This window comes from Lactuca sativa, chromosome 1 (genome assembly GCF_002870075.4).
Source record: "Lactuca sativa cultivar Salinas chromosome 1, Lsat_Salinas_v11, whole genome shotgun sequence".
In the NCBI taxonomy this organism is placed as follows: domain Eukaryota; kingdom Viridiplantae; phylum Streptophyta; class Magnoliopsida; order Asterales; family Asteraceae; genus Lactuca; species Lactuca sativa.
In genome coordinates, this window is record NC_056623.2 from 89,569,044 (window position 1) to 89,588,023 (window position 18,980).

Sequence of the window (18,980 nt, forward strand, 5' to 3'; positions counted from 1 at the left end):
GGTTAATTTATTAGTTTTACATATTATACTTAATTTATAAAGTTATTTTTGTAAGTTATTACCTTAAACAACTCAAATAATATTTTGTAAATAGTTAAAAGTGATAAATTGTAGTGTCTTTCTAATAATGATTATAATTTGGTTAATAAGGGTAAATAAATATCAAACCTAAAGTGTAATCATAAATAAACTAAATTTCAATATTAAAATAATATATTTACTTCTACTTATAAAGTTACGTCTTTAACTTTTAACATATTATACTTAATTTATTAGATTTAATATGTTGTATGTAAACAATTATCAATTTAAAGCTACAACTTTGGAACAGTTTGGACAAAATACTTAAACTGTTAATTTAAATATAACATTACAGTGTCAACTTAAATATAAATTTCAGTTCCACTTAAAAAACCTAATGAATATTTTGTAAATAGTTAAAAGTGATAAATTATAGTGCTAACTGCAAAAACTAAATTATAATATCAAATTAATTAAAATATTTCCAAAAGATGTTTGTATAATCGTTAAAGTTTTCAAATTAATAGCTCAAAATAACTTACAATAACAATAGTTAAAAATAGGGAAAATACCACAAATAGACAAAAAATGAGGATGAATTTCTAAATTTAGTCATAAAATTTGATTTTTCCAGCTATAGACATACATTCCGCAAAGGATCCTCCGCGGACCTCCGCGGAATGACGTCGTCTCTACGGAATGGATCTTAAGGTTTTTTTTTTCACATCGATTCTTCGGGGTTTATATTAATTCCCCAACTAAGTATTTTTCAAGTAAAGATTATAATAGTATGATAATCTTTTCTTAAAAATAATTAGTTTGGGAAATGAATATAAACCCCGAAGAATCAATGTGAAAAAAAAAAACACTAAAGATCCATTCCGAGGAATGAACTTATTCCGCGGAGGTAGCTCTGAGGAATGGATCTTTAGTGTTTTTTTTAATACATTGATTTATTTACGATTTTGTCATTCCGCGGAGCTACAGTAGATTCCGCGGAATGCATGTCTATATCCGGAAAAGTCCATTTTTATGTCTATTTTTTGAAAATACCCCCCATTTTTTTTGACTATTTATGGTATTTTCTCTTAAAAATAACTCTATATAAATGATTATATTGTTACCTTTAAAATCAAAAAACAATGTCTGATGTTTTAAATAATTATAATGATAGAAAGTAAAACGTTAAGAAAATAAATTTGAAAAAATTAATTAATAATAACAAAAACTATAAATAACATTAAGCCATATATTATATTTAATTTTGTTTATGAGTAACTCGCGGGTAGAAGTCATTCAAATGGTTGAGATTATACAGTTATAATAGATGTATATATTATCATATAATTCAAAATAATCAATATATTATATCGCTTTAGTATACAAATTATTATATCAAATTTAACAACAACGTTATTGTTATATTTAAAAAAAAAAACATATATTTATAAAGATTTCAACTATATAGATGTTTCTGCACAACGCGCGGTTCGCCTAGTACAATATAATACAATAAAAAAAGAACTCTCGTCCGGTGGCAAAACACGGATATATCTCATATTTCTCATTAAATAATTAAATAGACATAATATATACACCTAAATTGAATGGGCTAACTATTAGGATATCAAAGATGGCTATACAGTCGTAATATGCGATGATACCTTTAATGATATTCTATTTTCCTACATTCTCATTAAATAGACATAATATATACACCAACATAGAATGGGCTACCTATTAGGATACAATAAAGTCTTAATATTGACAAAACTGAAAAAATAAGTATATCAAAGTCAATATATCGCTATCAATTAAAAAATAGAACTATTAAAAGAAAATAAAACATACGAAAAACGATATATATGTCGTTTACATTAAAATGAATGCCTATGATCTAAGCATATACACTGCCGGATGTGTTACGAATTATCCGGTGATTCGCTGTGTTCTCTCTCTCCGGTCTTCTCAATTTCGGAAAATTGAAAGCTTCACTTGCTAAAAACTCTGACCCACTTCACACACACACACAGCATACAAGATGATTGTTCATGGAGGTTTGTTGAATCCATTGTTTCAAGCTCCTTCAATGTCCGATTCGATGTCGATTGCAATTACTTCAACGAACTATATCGTTTCACCGCCTTACCATCGACGGCGACCTCCGTTTTGCTGTCAGTTCCAGTACCAGTACGTCAATGCCGGAAATGTATTTTATCATGGCAAAAAGAGCACAAGAGATCGTGTCAGTTTGTTGAATCGAATTCGAGCTTACTCCGAATCTAAGGTATCTGAATTACTCCTTTTTTTATTTTGCTATATACGTGGTTTTTGTGAAATGTTTTTATGAACCAAAAGAGAATCGGAATCAATTCTTATGAATCAAATTTGTATATTGATGAAAAGATAATGACTTTTCCAACATAATCTCAAGTGTAGACAGAAGAAAAGCAAGTAAGAAAGTTTTCACCTATCCTTGAGGGTCAGTTGCTATCAGAGAAGAATGTATCAACTGCAGAATTGAAGGCGATTCCTGATATTTGGAGATCTTCAGCAGAAAAATTTGGTGATCGGGTTGCATTGGTGGATCCACATCATGACCCGCCTACTAATATGACATACAACCAGGTCTTCTTCCCTTTTACTTTTTTCGGAAGTAATGGAATCTTTAATAAAATCTCCAATTAGTTTAATTTGAACGTTATTTGCAGCTAGAGGAGAATATTTTGAATTTCTGTGAAGGTTTAAGAGTTATTGGAATCAAACCATGTGAAAAGGTAGCACTCTTTGCTGACAATTCATGCAGATGGCTTGTTGCTGATCAAGGTAGATACATTGAATTCATGAAACTAGAAACGATACGTATGATTATGTTTAATTTTAATTTAAAATTATATAGTAAAAGTAACAAGTTTGGGTGTAGGTATTATGGCTACAGGAGCAATAAACGTTGTGAGGGGATCGAAGTCATCTGTGGAAGAGCTCTTACACATCTACACTCATTCTGAAAGGTTAGCAAAAGAACAAAAAAAAGAAATGGTGGTACGTAGCTTGCAAAAAGATCATGTTAATATGTAGTTTTGTAGAATAACATTTAACATAGTTTCCATATGCCATGGAATGTAAATAAGTGGAGTGATTTCTAGGTTCATATTTCCTCATGTCAACAATTTGCATTCTTTGGATAACAGTGTTGCACTTGTTGTGGATAATCCTGAATTATATCATCGGATTGCAACGGGATTTAATTCAAAGGCATCTGTTAGATTTGTGATCTTACTTTGGGGGGATAAATCATCATTAAATAGCCATAGCCATATCATGGAGGGAATTCCTGCTTATACCTACAAGGAGATTATAGATATTGGCCATGAGCATCGTATGCTTTTGGTTGATTTACATGATGCCCGTAAGTTAAATCTACCCCTTAAGAGTTGTTTCTAACTTTTTTTTTTACCTGTTAAGTCCTTAAAGTGACTGAATGAGTAATGATGTCTGGATAAAGTGTTGTATATTGTATACATAACGTCTGTTCCTTTCTAGTTTGAATATAATTTGTCTGAATGAGACTAAATGATCATTTGACACTTACATTTCAACAAACAAATTTCACAGTATTAAAAAAAGTTAAATTTTAGCGTGAGAGAAGTTGGGTGAAAAGTAAGGGTTGGCTTAACTTATTAAGTCATTCTATATAGATTAAGTAAAAAAGAAACAATTATATATAGTTGTCCAGGTTATGTGATTAACTCATTGATTTCATTAAGTAAAAAAGAAATAACCCCTTAATTCGTTTTTATCTAGAATGTAACGTTTCAGAGTCTCACCAATTCCAGCGGAATTGGAATTGAGATTCCATTCCATAGCATGTTTTGATGCCTCTTGACTCACTTAGTGAATCTTTAGGTGAAGAATATGTTTATGAACCCATCAAGTCTCATGATGTTGCTGCTGTTATTTACACAAGTGGGACCACTGGGAATCCAAAAGGAGTAATGCTTACGCATAGTAATCTTTTGCATCAGGTATAAATGTCTCTTTTTTTGTAACATCCGACTTTTAAACACAAGGTACACCAAAAAATTATCACTTATTTTTAATAAAACACATTGGTGTACACTTACGTTACAAATCCAGTACAAGTAGTTATCAACATGATCGGTTCAAATAAAATAAAATGCAATGATCCGAACCGGGTCTCTCTCTCTCTCTCTCTCTCTCTCTCTCTCTCTCTCTCTCTCTCTCTCTCTCTCTCTCTCTCTCTCTCTCTCTCTCTCTCTCTCTCTCTCTCTCTCCTTACTTCTTAATAAAGTTACTTGCAAACACATATCAACAAAAATGATAAGCTACAAAGAGCTTAGTGAGTAATCCGTAAAAGTGATACACATAATAATTATGACATAAAAACACACAACTATTGGTGTATAGTTTCTCGAAACTCGTTTACCCATTAAAGTTTACATTTACTCGTTATTCAACTCATTATACTCTTTTTCTACACTCATTCTCTTTCTCTACTCTCTCTCTATACTCATTCTCTTTCTTTTTATATATTCCTTTTATACTCATTACTTTTCTCATTTTCTCTTTCTTCTCTTCTAAACTTATTTTTATTTATTCTCTCTCTCTCTCTCTCTCTCTCTCTCTCTTTCTTTCTTTCTTTCTCTCTCTCTCTCTCTCTCTCTCTCTATATATATATATATATATATATATATATATATATATATATATATATATATATATATATATATATATATATATATACACACACACACATATATATACTCTATCTCTCTGTCTCGATACTTCTCTTCTCCATCACTCTCTCTCTCTCTCTCTCTCTCTCTCTGTCTCTATCTCTCTTATTATGTTTCTATAAATATCTCTCTCTATCATATCTCTCTCAATGTCTCTCACTATATATATATATATATATATATATATATCCCTCTCCCTCTCTCTCTCTCCATCTCTCTCAATATCTCTATCACTCTCTCTGTCTCCTTCCTCTCTCTTTATCTCTCCTAATATCTCTCTCGCTATCTCTCTCTCTCTCTCTCTCTATATATATATATATATATATATATATATATATATATATATATATATATATATCAACTATACTAACTCATCAACTCATATAACAATACTCTATTATTTATCTCAGTAATACTCGATTTTTAAGTCCTATAGTACAATTATATGTCTTAATCATAGTCGTTTATTAACACATCATTTAACACTCTAATTTATATTTCGAATGTACTCGTTATGAATATTATACTTTGCTATGTATCTCAATCATACTCATCTATTTACTCAAATCGTAATAAAGTACGATAATTCTCAATTATTCTATTTAATGACTCATAGCATTAGGCGGCTATAATTCTCGGTTATCACAAATACTCAACTCATACGATACTAATAAATAACAATTCAGATATTATACTAGATAACAATTATCAAGAGAAAGATAAGGTTACTCATTTGGTTACTTAGTGAAGACTAACTATTATTCTTGTCTCCATCTCTACGCTGTTTTCCAATTCTTCACTTGTCCAACCCTATTTGGAAAATATATCAAGTTCATTAGAACTTGTCTAATCTCCTTACTATATCAACCACAGTCACTAACCAGACTCAGTAACCATCTGTCTCCAAATTAGTCAAGTGTCAAATACAATCATCTAACAACTTAACATCACAAGCGGTTAACCCAATTGACAAATCTCGGTAAATTAGGGTATTTAACGCATAATTACCAGATTAACATTTAACAAATCATTGGGTTCGTAATAGCACCATATCACGAAATCATATACATACACGGGTCTAACAACCCTTTACGAAATGTTACATAAATATAATTATGTAATAATGGGATAAAATATACCTCAACTAATCCCTTAACTCAACCCTCGTATACCCCATACTCTAGTATAACTCTCCGGTTATAAGCCTCGGGGAACACCTCTTGAGCCGCTCCCCCGACTGTGTGTGCCAAAATCTTTAAAACGACACAAAATGCTCATATTTATATGTTGGACGCGTCGCGCCGTGGCAGGAGATGCATCATGTCGCGATGATGGGGAGACTTTAATTTTGGCCACATGTTTACTGTTTCACCACATGTTGCTCTCTAACTGACACATTTCCTCGTGACTCACTCCCTTTTTGCTCATGGTCAGGGCTACACCGCGTTGCGAAGAGTCGTAATTGACCGTTTGACTTTGACTTCCGTTGACTTTCTCGAAATATCAACGTACTTTCATCTCAATTTCGAAAGACCATAACTTCCTCATACAAACTCTAATTTTGAAAAATTATATCCATGGAATCGTCTTAGAGTGAACTATCACTTTCTATCATAAATCTATGGCTAAACTTTACTCGTTTTCTGATACCAGGCAACATGTATAAGAACCTACGTATTGCATCACCGAAGTATCATTATTTCATTAACTAAGTTCACCTTTAATCATATTTATACGAAATACATACTGCAACACATAATACGAGGCTTTTGGTTCATTACATGTCTCATAATAGTACATGTCATAAAAACAGGTGTCTTCAAAACCGAGTTCAAGACTCAATACTTTTTATACCATCACAATCATAAAATGATCCTTAGGTCCTATTTATAGTGTTCTTCTGACAAAACCCTACTTACCAAAATTAAAAACATACAAAAAAAAGGATAATTATTAAGGAAATACTAATCATAAATAATAATAAAAGATAACTCCTAATTTGAAATAAAAATAAATCTTGATAATTTATCACTTTCATACTTTTTAGGTTCATAATTTGTGGGACATTATCCCTGCGCGGCCCGGGGATAGATTTGTAAGCATGCTTCCACCTTGGCATGCATACGAACGTGCTCTTGAGTATTTTATATTTTCTTTGGGAATTGAGCTAGTATACACAAACGTCAAATACTTAAAGGTATTCTTTTTTATCCCATTTGGAATTTCTTAAATGCAGAAAATGGATATTATATAATATTACCATTCTATTTTGTGATTTAATTTTTTTTAGTTATTTTCGTTGTAGGATGATTTGCGACACTATCAGCCACAGTTTATAATATCTGTCCCTCTAGTATTCGAAACTTTATACAAGTACCTCTTCTCTATTTACAATCAACAATGTACTTTCATTAATTTGTTTATTATAACATCCTATTTTTATTTTTCTTCTATAATTAGTAAAGAATTGAAAGTATGATGCTATCATTGGGAAGATTTTCTAAAAAAATATGCGTAATATTAAAAAATGAAAGTATGATGCAAGAATATATATATATATATATATATATATATATATATATATATATATATATATATATATATATATATATATATATATGAAAGTACATTGTTATTTCTTTCATTTAGCCCTTCCTATTATACAGTGGGATCCAAAAACAAATATCCACCTCTTCTGCAATCCGTAAGGTGATTGCATTAGCATTGATAAAGATCAGTTTGGCATATATGGAGTTCAAAAACATATATCAGGTTCAAACCTTCAGTATCCTATTGACTTTTGACTAGTTTTCTTTGTGCATGAGGGAATTTACCTTTAGTTAATTTTATAATCTAATGTTGTAATTAGTCTTCAAATTGTGTTATAGGGAGAATGTTTGTCAAGAAGTCAGAAAGAACCTTCTTACATTGCTGCAACTTTGGATTGGATATATGCACGAATTATTGCTACCATTTTGCTTCCGTTACATTTATTGGCAAAGAAGCTTGTTTATAGCAAAATTCACCCGACTATTGGGATTTCAAAGGTTTAATATACAATCCTTTTTATGTCATTATGATGTTTGTTGTCTGCTGTACCTGTAATTTTTTTCTTCCACCCAAAAGTATGGGACAAGAACTCGCGATCGATCTCTTATCTGTGGAAAAGACGTGAATGCCCTTGTTATCCTGATAATTTCTATGAAAGATGTCTAGGATTGTAAAAGCTGATTGAAGAAGATTTAAACAAACTTCTAATTCTGGTATATGTTGGCATTCGACAGGCTGGCATATGTGGAGGTGGAAGCTTACCATTACATGTTGACAAATTCTTTGAGGTTTATAGATTCATTATTATTATTTTTTCTAATACATTAATTACCAGATTAAAACATAGATAAAAAGAAATGTCATGATTGTAATTTTTTTACAGGCAATTGGAATAAAGGTCCAAGTTGGATATGGATTAACAGAGTCATCTCCCGTCATAGCTGCTCGACAACCATATTTAAATGTAATTATATACAAATCCAGATGTGAAAATTCATATATAGATATTATATTATTTACAAATATATATAAAGAATAAGAAAATGATAAATGTGAGACTTGAAGGTTCTTAGATCGGTTGGGCGTCCAATTCGAGATACAGAAATAAAAATTGTAGATGATGAAACCGGTCAAGACCTTCCCCACGGTTCAAAGGGAATAGTCAAAGCCAGGGGCCCACAAATCATGCAGGGCTATTACAAGGTACCTCAAAATATATTGGATTCATGATACTTAGGGATGTTTCTTTTTTACTTAATGGTTTAAGCACTTACTATACCTATTTGCTTCTTTTTTACTTAATTTACTCTTAATTGGTAAGGGCACAATGGTTATTTAAGAGTTGTTTGATAGTTGTTGACTGAGTGAGTCAGGCAGGCTTTGACTGAATTTGCCTCTAACTGAAACTATGTTTGATTACACATGTGGCTGAGTGTGCTAAATATTGAAATATAACCATTTTACCTTTTTGTTCTAATTTGTGCCGAATAAAATGTTTAAGTTGATAAAATATCCGAATAAATTTGCTAAATAATTATATAAAAAAAATGCAAAATCCAAATTAAACATAAATCATTTCAAGCCAAATTCCTCATCAAATTTAAGAAAATCATATTGAATCATACTTGCATTACATAACTCCAAGTTCTCAATCCAATTGTATGCAACTTCATAACTTTATTCCACACATAAATAAATAAATAAAACATTGCCCTAATTCTAGTCTAAACTTTAGTATAAAGTGCATATATAACTCGTGCAAAGTAATATTTTTGATCTCAAAAGTCCACAGAAGAACTAGAAACATTAATTCAACCAAAAAAAATGTGAATGGAACTATATACTTAAAATATGTGAATTATAACAAAATACCTAGAACCGACCTATTAACATCGTCTTCTTGCAAAATACCCAGCAAAACCAAAGCATAAAATATATAAGATTGTTAAGCGAACATATACAAAACCAAATGTAAAAAACAATGGTATGTAAATAAGAGAATTATAACATAAGAATTACCCTATTACAGTGTAAAATAGATAAATTAACATGAAAACAAATCAATTGATTTCTTGTAGGATAATGTGTACCTTTAGATAACTTTAACATGAACCTGAATCCATTGCATCAACTTGGTAAAGACAACAATAGAAATAGATAACTTTAACGTATAAATTTCTTGTGTAGAGATTTCTAATAGAACACGTCACAGGTAACATAAACACGAGTGTCGTTATTAACCTAATAAAAACAAAGGAAACAATACTTAATAATTCTCTCCCTATCAAGTGGTTTAAGGCCCTATTTTATAATCAAACAAACCTAAATCTAATAAAAGGCTTAAACAAGGGAACTCCTAATTAGATAATAACTCTAATAGCTTAATCTTTAATCTTTATTCTGATCCTTATTTCTTGTGTAGACCCGACCCCACTTGCACACTTTCTGATTTATATCAATACCCCTGCCCCGAAAACTCACCTTGTCCTCAAGGTGTAACTCATGAAACCTCTGCTACATTAATCATTTAAACCCTCTGGTAAATGGTAATGTAATTACACCCTCCTAGTCTCCTAACGTTTTTTTAGTTGAGACACATGAAAGACTAGGTGTAGAATTTGGTGGCAATTTAAGCAAGCCACATGTCCAATCCGACTGAGTACTTCAAAGGGCCCAAAGAAATGTGGGGAAAGCTTCTCATTTCGGTTAGCGGCCACTGTAGTTTGCCTGTAAGCCTTAAGATTTAAGAAAACTACATCTCCGACAGCAAACTCCACATGCATGAGCTTCCCATCCGCATAAGTCTTCATGAGTTGTGCCCTAGTCAAATGTGTCTTTAATTCTTGTAACACCCTGTCACGAAAACACGAATATACATCCACAGAAAAAGTAACAACCATTCCACGCTCATCGCTAATTAGGTTCGGAGGATCTTGCCAGTACAAAACCTTTAAAGGTGTCATCTTAATGGATGAATGATAGAACGTATTATACTAGTAATCCGCCCACAAAATCCATTTGACCCACTCATATGGTCGCAAGGAAGAAAAACAACACAAATAAGTTTCCAAGTTACAATTGAATACTTCAGTTTGTCCATCCGTTTACGGGTGATAAGTTGTGCTACGTTTGAATGTAGTGGCCATATGTTGGAACAATTCCTTCCAGTAATGGATGAGAAAGACTTTGTCTCTATCCAAAATGATAGTCTTGGGAACCCCATGTACCCAAATAATTTTCTTAATAAAAACCCCTAGCAACCGACGATGCGGTAAACGGATGTTTAAGAGGTACGAAATGGGTTGACTTGCTAAGACCATCAACCACCATTAAAATGACGCTCTACCCGACAAAAGAACTAGGTACAACTATTCGACAGAAGAACGCTCGTTTAACCCAACTAGAAGAACTGGGTATAAGTATTCACCCTTTATATCTCACACATCCATTCACAACTACATAACTTTCCAGCCACTCTTTGGCACTTTCCACACAGTTTCCCAATTTCCAACTCTTTAATAACAGGATTTTGGCTTAACTGCTTCAATATCTCCTCATGGCCGTGTAACATCCTAAATTTCAAAACCAAAAACTTCATTTTTAATTTAAAGATTCATAAAACAGATTACTGAAAAGGCCATCAATGTTATCTCATATCATGAAAATCATAAGTCAACCATCTCAAAAGCATATCATAGGAAAATAATGTCAAAGTACAAATCCCAAGAATCTCCAGTGCGGAAAATTGTGTGTGCGATGCGCTGTTATCGTGTTGGCTCCTTTCCCTTCGAAGAAGAAGGACCTGAAACAAAAACTGAAAACTGTAAGCACAAAGTTTAGTGAGTTCACCCATCATACCACATACCATACAATAATCATACTGTCTAACATATTCGGGTACTGGACTACCCCTTAGGTCTCTTTCAACCGGTAACTGCCTAGCATATCAGGGTGCTGACCTACCCCTTCGGTCCTTTCGACCAGTACCTCGCCTAGCATATCAGGATGCTGGCCTACCCCTTCGGTCTCTTCGACCGGTACCTCGCCTAGCATATCATGGTGTTGGCCTACCCCTTCGGTCCTTACGACCGGTACTGGGACTATTTCACCCATACTTCTACCATATAACATCCTAGCTCATAAACATATACGTCATAAGTACATAAAGCATACTAGCTTATCCGGGTGCTGGCATACCCCTTCGACCCTATCAACCGGTACTGGGGTCTATCATACCTCTTCTACCACTATCACATAATATTATAGCATACTAGCACATAAAGCATAACAGATAGTGAAATACCAGATAATTATCACAAAGACAATCATCTATACTATAACTCTTACTAGTGGGCCGCCATTGGTGCCTTCGACCCACTTCTACTGGTAACTCACCTCAAATGTCATGTGGTAGCTGAACTGTCCTCGACTCTGGGATCAACTCCTCTCAAACTCCTACACATGAAAATCTCCTTTAATTACCCTTACATACTCATAACCCCTTTAAGGGTCAACTCTGGTCAATGGTCAAAGGCAAAGTCAAAATCCTGGTTAAAGTCAACATCCAGGTCAAAGTCAACATCTAGGTTGACTCAACTCGCCGAGTTGGTCTATCAACTCGTCGAGTTCCATGATCCATAAAAACCTGGAAATCTCGATCCAACTCGTTGAGTTCTTTCATGAACTCATCGAGTTCCTCTTCATAACAGAGTCCGGACATTTCACTCACAACTCGTCGAGTTCCTCCTTGAACTTGTCGAGTTCTTCAATCCTCCAAAACCCAGAAACCATGTCCAACTCGCTGAGTTATCTCCTAGACTCGATGAGTTTGCACAGTAACATAAAAGGTTGGGGGACCACGACCCAACTCGCTGAGTTGTATGAACAACTCGTCGAGTCCCCCGTAGTCTAAACTCATTCAGGTCCCCTTTGATAGTTGCTGACCGAGAAAGTGCCGACTGGGAAAGGTCTGTCTGAGTAACAAATTCTGACTGTGTAAGAAATCATTATGTTTGATTGGACATCTGACTGAATGTGCTGATTGATGCAAAATGACCATTTTACCCTGATACTCTAGTGATGGATAATAATAATAATAATAATAATAATAATAATAATAATAATAATAATAATAATTGATTATAAAAGTTCAGGGTCTAACTAGTAATTTCCAGAAATTAGTTATGCAAGACAATTTAAAGTTGTGGTAGATTCGGCCAAGATGGGTATCTTCAAGGACCAAAACTTCCTAATTCCAATTTCGAGTTGTCTTCTTCCCCTAAACAGATGGAGTCTCTGTTCGTGTTTCTTTTTTTTATGCCTGTGTTCTAGTTTCGTTTTCCCTTTCCAAGGATTAAATTGATGGTTGAGGAAGGAGGATGAGGGTGGTGCAGGGGCAATGGTGGAATGAATTTCAATCAGATTCAATCAGCAATTCTTTTGGGTATGAGAGAGTCAGACATTATTGACCCGATCAGATGCAAAGTTAAGGCGTATCAAAAACATGGAGCTGACCGAGTTAGACATTTATGTCTGGACCTGACCCAGTCAGATCCAAATCAAACAGGGCCTTAATCGTTTCCAGTCGGGTTCAATGCTTCCAAACCATATATCTAGTCCCCTTGGACTAAGTTACCACGTAAAGTTGATAACTTTACGTCCATGCATGGTGTCATGAAGGTAGAAACACCAAAACTAAGCTATATAAGGGATCTAAGGCATGGGGAAGGGCCAAGGCTTGATAAAGCTGTCAACTTTAAGCCTCATAAGCTCATGAGTGCCTAGATCTGAAGTCAAAACCTCATGATACACTCAAATCCCGAAAATGACTTAAATATGGACCAAAAGTAACAAAATACAACCCTAAATGAAGATCTAAGCAAAGAAAAGCCAAGGTATCAACTTTATACCTCAAATGAGTCAGAAATGCAGCTCAACTTTCGGATCTACTGACTTCCTCTTGAATCCTCAAGCTTCTCCTTCCTTCTCAAGCTTCAAAATCACTAAGAGCACACAAAAATGGCTCAAGAACACTCAAAGGTGGATTAGGGTTTCGTAGCTGGGGTTTGGAGTGATGGAGGCTACAAATGAGGCCACCCTTTGGAGGTTAAGATGCTTAAATAGGGTGCAAAACCCTGAAAATTGGGGTTTCATTCTGGCATCCCTACCCGTCGAGTTGAGGCTCTCAACTCGTCGAGTAGACTTCAAGTCCCACGTCTAAAAATCCATTCCTACTCGACGAGTTTGGGGCCTCTAAATTGTCGAGTCCCTTTGCAAAAATGACTTATTTGATTTAAATCACATACCAGGATCCAGCCGTTACAGGCCGCTTGGCGTGGATATTACTAATTCACTAATTTCGACCTCCTCCCTTCTCCGTGAGAGTTTGTCTGCCACTTCGTTTTCTTTATCGGGTCGGTAAAAGATGTCAAAATCATAACCCGCTAACTTAGCGATCCACCTATGATATTCGCCTACAACTATGCATCGTTCCAGTAGAAATTTTAAACTTTTTAGGTCGGTTACGATAACAAATTTTCTTCCTATCAAATAACGTCACTATTTTTGGATTGCCATGAGCTCACGTTCATAGACTGATTTTAATTGGCCTTTTTTTCCTATCACCTGGTTGAGATACGTGATGGGCTTTCCGTTTTGCATCAAAATCACCCCCACCCCATGTCCGGACGCGTCTGGCTCCATGGTAAATTGTTTGAAAAATCTAACAATACGAGAACAGGAACTTGAGTCATGGCCTCCTTCAAACTTTAGGTTTGTGTAGCCACCTTACTCCTATGGAATTTATCTTTTTGTAGTGAGTTGGTTAAAGATTTAGCCATTTTACCATAACCCTTAACAAACTTTCGATAATAGCCCGTGAGTCCTAAAAATCCACGAAGATCACGAATGAATTTTGGCATAGGCCAATCAATTATGACCGAAATTTTAGTTGGATCTTCCATCACGCCACCTTCCGTTACTACGTGTCCTAAGAAGTCCACCCGCTCTTGACTGAAAACACACTTCTTTTTATTGCAATATAGTTTCTCCTTCCTTAGTTTTCGGAACACGGTGGTAAGGTGCTCGCGATGCTCTTGGAGATTTTTGTCATACACTAAAAATATCATCAAAGAAAACAAACACAGATTTTCGAAGATAAGGTCGAAAAACCTTGTTTATAAGAGACTGGAATGTTGATGGCACATTTGTCAATCCGAAGGGCATGACCAAGAATTCATAGTGCCCTTCATGGGTCCTAAAGGTTGTTTTAGAGATATCTTCCTGTTTCATTCAAATTTGATGATAACTTGATTTCAAATCCAACTTGCTAAATATCGTGGCCCATGTAACTCATCAAGGAGCTCATCGATCATGGGAATTGGAAACTTATCCAAAATCGTTGGTTTATTTAGTGCCCAATAGTCCACACAAAAACGCTAGCGTGTGGTATTCCTCACACAATCGATTAGAGAGATGTTTTAGATCTTTACAAGTCGGCTTCCCCTTTTAGTGTAATCTTACACCATACTTCAATGAAGGTCATTATGAGCTCTTTCCGGTTTACATAGGTATCTCCCACAGTGCGTAACCACTTTATCCCTAGAATTAAATCGGTGCTTCCTAGTTCCAATGGGTAAAATTCGGATACCAATTGATAGCATGGAAATGTCAAGACTACCCCCTTGCACATACCCAAGCTTTTTTCGAATCTGCCATTTCCCATCATCACCCTGGTCTCTCTATTACCTTTGATATTGAGTCCCAGTGGGCCCACAAGTTGCACAGACACAAAATTATGGGTTGCTCCACTATCGATAAGAACTACCACTTCTTCCCACCAATTTCTCCTTTTAACTTCATCGTGTGAGGAGTCGTTAAACCTGCCACTGGATGTATTGTGATGAGAACGTCGGTGGAGGTGGTGCTGTGTCGGACAAGGTGAGTGATCTGGTGGCGGCGGTAGTGGTGGCAGTGCAGCACTACAGTGGCGGCAGGGGCGGTGGTGATCGGACGGGGTAGGTGCGACTTGGTTGTGGTTGCAGGTTTGCCGACTGCTGTTGGCTAATGTTAAGGAGCATCGCCATCAGTTGAGCATGTCGCACCTCAGAATTCTAATAGCTTAATCTTTAATCTTTAATTCTATTCTGATCCTTATTTCTTTATTTCTTGTGTAGACTCGACCCCACTTGCACACTTTTCGATTTATATCAGTTTCCATCTAATCTCTAAGCTTTTGACTTGTTAGTAATAGTAGATTTGAATGCAATCTGATTTATCAAGATAAATCATTCAGCCACTTTACCCATACGTGACTTAATGGGGGAAAAAAAAGAAACAACCACCTATATTTTTTAAGAAAAAGATTATTAAATTTACTCATGGTGATTATTTTATCTGCAAATTTGAAATAGAATCCGGAAGCTACAAAGCAAGCTATAGATGAGGATGGATGGTTAAACACGGGGGATATCGGTTGGATTTGCCCTTCCCATTCATTAGGCCGAAGTCGTAATTCTGGTGGCATTATTGTTCTTGAAGGTCGTGCCAAGGACACTATTGTCCTTTCAACAGGTAAAAATAGGGTTACTTGAGGCTTTATCAATGATCTATTTGATATTTTCTATATTGGCTAAATAGAGTTATCTATAGACATACATGTATTTGTGTATTATAACATCCTACTTTCCTTTCCTTTCCACTTTTACTTTATGGTATTGCACTTTCAGTTTTGTTCTTATTAGGACATTATACTTTCCAAAATTTACCCAATTTAGTATAGTACTTTCAAATGTTTTTCTATTGCAACTTTATACTTTTCAAAATCTATCCAATCATTTATTTGGGTGAACTTTTTCTTATTAGGACATTATACTTCCATTTCCTACTTTCATTTCTTTCTATTACAATATTGTACGTTTATTTTTTTTTATTAAGACAATGTACTAATATCTACCCAATTATAGCTTTGTACTTTCGATTTTTCTTCTTATACATTGTACTTTGCAAAATCTACCCTTTATTTATTTATTTTTCTATTTCTTCTTTTTCAAGGTTATTTGAATGTTGTTTTCTAATGGTTACTAGGGGAGAATGTTGAACCAGAACAAATAGAAGAAGCCGCAATAAGAAGCAATTTAATTCAACAAATAGTTGTCATTGGTCAGGTAACACTTCAAATTAAAAACCTTCATTTCCCTTTCTTTTCAGATCCTTTTATTTTCCTTTAATAAAATAGTAAATTACATTTTTCGTCCCCGAGTATAGCTGATTTTTGCAAGGTCGGTCCCAAAATGTTTTCACTTGCAATTTTGGTCCTTATTTGAGGTTCTTGTAACTTTTTAGGTCCCTGATCCAAGTAAAATGACTACTTTTGGTTCCCAAGTATAACTGGTTTTTGCTATTTTGGTCCCAAAATATAGTCATTTTACTTGGAACAAGGACAGAAAATGTTACAAAAATAAGGACAAAAGTTGCAAGAGAAAACTTTTTGGGACTTAAATTGATAAAAGCATCTATATTCAGGGACCAAAAATGTAATATATATTGTTCTTAATAAAATAAGGCGAAATACTTATTTTTATTTTTCATGTTACAAATGACAACTAGGATCAACGTCGTCTTGGAGCTATAATTGTTCCAAATAAAGAAGAAATTCTTTTGGCATCAAAAAATGTGTCCATGTCAGCAGCTTCTTCTGGTAATACTCAACTTACCAAAGACCAAATGGCTGGCATGTTATCTCAAGACCTTCGAAAATGGTAACCAATCAATTTTAATTTATCTCATGATATTTTAACAAATTTAAATAAAGACCTGTCAAAAGTCAAGGGAAGTCTACTTTGTAATCACATATTTTGTTTCAGTCATTCAGTAAAAAGTCTATCAATTATTGTAATTCTACCCGAGACTGTCTATATCAAATAGTTTAACTAGATTCATCTTGTCATACAGGACATGTGATTGCTCATTTCAGGTGGGACCCATTCTTGTCATTGAAGAACCTTTTACGGTAATTCTGCATGCATTTTATCTTTCTTTTTTTAAAAAGATGATTTTCTTCAGAAGGAAAGAACATAATATGAAGCTTTTCCCATTAAGTCGCAATTGTGGATTTAAAAGAACTAGGGAGTCATTCCCTCCCAACCCACTGAACCCACTGTTATATCAATTTTTGTCTCTCATTTTTCTTCATCTTTCCCAACCCACAGCACACGAAAATCCTATCTTTCTCAACCCATTCAATTAAAAAAAATACAAAACAACTAAGGTGCAAGTTTTAAAACACATGGCACAAGAGAAATTGAGAGAGACAAAGTAGAGAGAGGGGATGAAGTAGGTTGGTGAAACCAGTTAAGCAATCCGCTGAAAAAGGAGTGGTACCGACGGTAACTCTATTGCTAATTAAGATTTTACCTTGATTGTTTTGTATTTTTTTTAATTGAATGGGTTGAAAAAGATAGGGTTTTCGTGTGTTGTGGGTTGGGAAAGATGAAAAAAATAAAAAAAGAAAAACTGATGTGGCAGTGGGTTCAGTAGGAATGACTCCCTCCTCCCTTATAGACACAAAATCATTTTTTATGATAACCCTTTGGAATTTCAGATTGATAGTGGTTTGATGACTGCAACCATGAAGATCCGAAGGAAAAAAGTTGTGGAACTATATAAAGATGAGATAGATGATTTATACAAGTAATCTTGTATGTTTAACATAACTAGAAAAAAATTCCATAATGTGTATGTATTTTCTCCATGGCTAATAATCTATATTTTGGTAATATATAAGTGAAGGCATCTCATTTTCCATCAATTTTGCAAAAAGAACCATACATTGTTTATTTTATTTTTTGTAAAATTGCCTAACGAGGGGTCCCACAAGAAGTTTGTAATTTATCTACATAAATTTGTAGTTGGACCATTCAATATTCATAAGGCAAAACAAAATTGATGGTTATGTTACACTAAATGTTGGTTATTAGGTGACAAGGCACCACTCATTTTGGTTATTAGTTATCTTTAATAGTTTAAACTTGCTTAACTAGCTTTAAATGCAATCAATAAGAAATAGGTTTGTCATGGATATGCATTCTTTAAGAGAAGTTTAGAATAAACTTCATAGGTTGTCGAAAATGACCACCATTCTTAATTACATTTAATAATTTGATCATCCTTTTAAGAAATTACCAAAATATTATTAAGTTTACAATTTGAAACCCCATTATTCTCTCCTCCTTTGGCGTTTCGAAACTATGTCCACTTTCATCCTTACTTAATAAGATTTTCATAAGTTAATTATTCATCAAGGAACCAATCCAAAACGTCAAAATTTAAAGCGATCAATGGCAAAAGGAAGGGTTCTAGACTTTTACAATGGACGTACATTCACCAAATTATAACAAATATAAAAAAAACGAATATACTATTGTTCGTGATATTTTGTCCACTTTCCATAGAGATCCATATTGATATATAAAAAATACTTTTTTTTTTCAAAAAAGTCACTTCATTTTCTTTGTTTGTTGAAAAGTTAATGTCTATTTTTTGTAGAAAAAAATTAATAAATATATCAAAATTCATATTTTTTTGTACTCTTTAAACATAGATTCATATTGATATTAAAAAAATAAAAAAATCAAAATCACTATGATGTTTTTT

At 33.9% G+C, this 18,980-nt stretch overlaps 1 protein-coding gene and 1 long non-coding RNA gene across 4 annotated transcripts; one reads left to right on the forward strand and one right to left on the reverse strand.

The window, feature by feature from the left end:
• Nucleotides 1-1,892: 1,892 nt before the first annotated feature.
• On the forward strand, nucleotides 1,893-18,135 carry LOC111896959 (probable acyl-activating enzyme 16, chloroplastic). Of its 3 annotated transcripts, none has more exons than XM_042901890.2 (18): nucleotides 1,905-2,308; nucleotides 2,461-2,649; nucleotides 2,733-2,847; nucleotides 2,945-3,032; nucleotides 3,213-3,430; nucleotides 3,934-4,046; nucleotides 6,826-6,975; nucleotides 7,084-7,151; nucleotides 7,445-7,550; nucleotides 7,667-7,825; nucleotides 8,063-8,116; nucleotides 8,212-8,292; nucleotides 8,394-8,531; nucleotides 15,740-15,899; nucleotides 16,413-16,492; nucleotides 16,935-17,086; nucleotides 17,280-17,337; nucleotides 17,929-18,135. In XM_042901890.2, the coding sequence occupies exons 1-18, from the start codon at nucleotides 2,063-2,065 to the stop codon at nucleotides 18,019-18,021; spliced, it is 2,268 nt and encodes a 755-aa protein (XP_042757824.1). In that variant the 5' UTR covers nucleotides 1,905-2,062; the 3' UTR covers nucleotides 18,022-18,135. The 3 variants fall into 3 exon arrangements, with proteins under 3 accessions (XP_052627496.1, XP_042757824.1, XP_023748703.1); XM_023892935.3 differs by having other exon boundaries at nucleotides 1,906-2,308; nucleotides 3,928-4,046; XM_052771536.1 differs by lacking the exons at nucleotides 16,935-17,086; nucleotides 17,280-17,337; nucleotides 17,929-18,135 and having other exon boundaries at nucleotides 1,893-2,308; nucleotides 3,928-4,046; nucleotides 16,380-16,492.
• LOC122197745 (uncharacterized) lies at nucleotides 11,002-13,846 on the reverse strand. The gene is made up of 3 exons (XR_006191409.2): nucleotides 13,634-13,846; nucleotides 13,238-13,330; nucleotides 11,002-11,130 (listed from the first exon to the last, which is right to left on the reverse strand). It is a non-coding gene; the product is annotated as an uncharacterized LOC122197745 (long non-coding RNA).
• Nucleotides 18,136-18,980: the final 845 nt, after the last annotated feature.

Coding starts and splice junctions, on each gene's coding strand:
- LOC111896959 (XM_023892935.3), top strand. CDS start 2,063: ATGATTGTTCATGGAGGTTTGTTGAATCCATTGTTTCAAGCTCCTTCA. Junction 2,650..2,732: donor CTAATATGACATACAACCAG/GTCTTCTTCCCT, acceptor CGTTATTTGCAG/CTAGAGGAGAATATTTTGAA. Junction 7,826..8,062: donor CGACTATTGGGATTTCAAAG/GTTTAATATACA, acceptor GGCATTCGACAG/GCTGGCATATGTGGAGGTGG.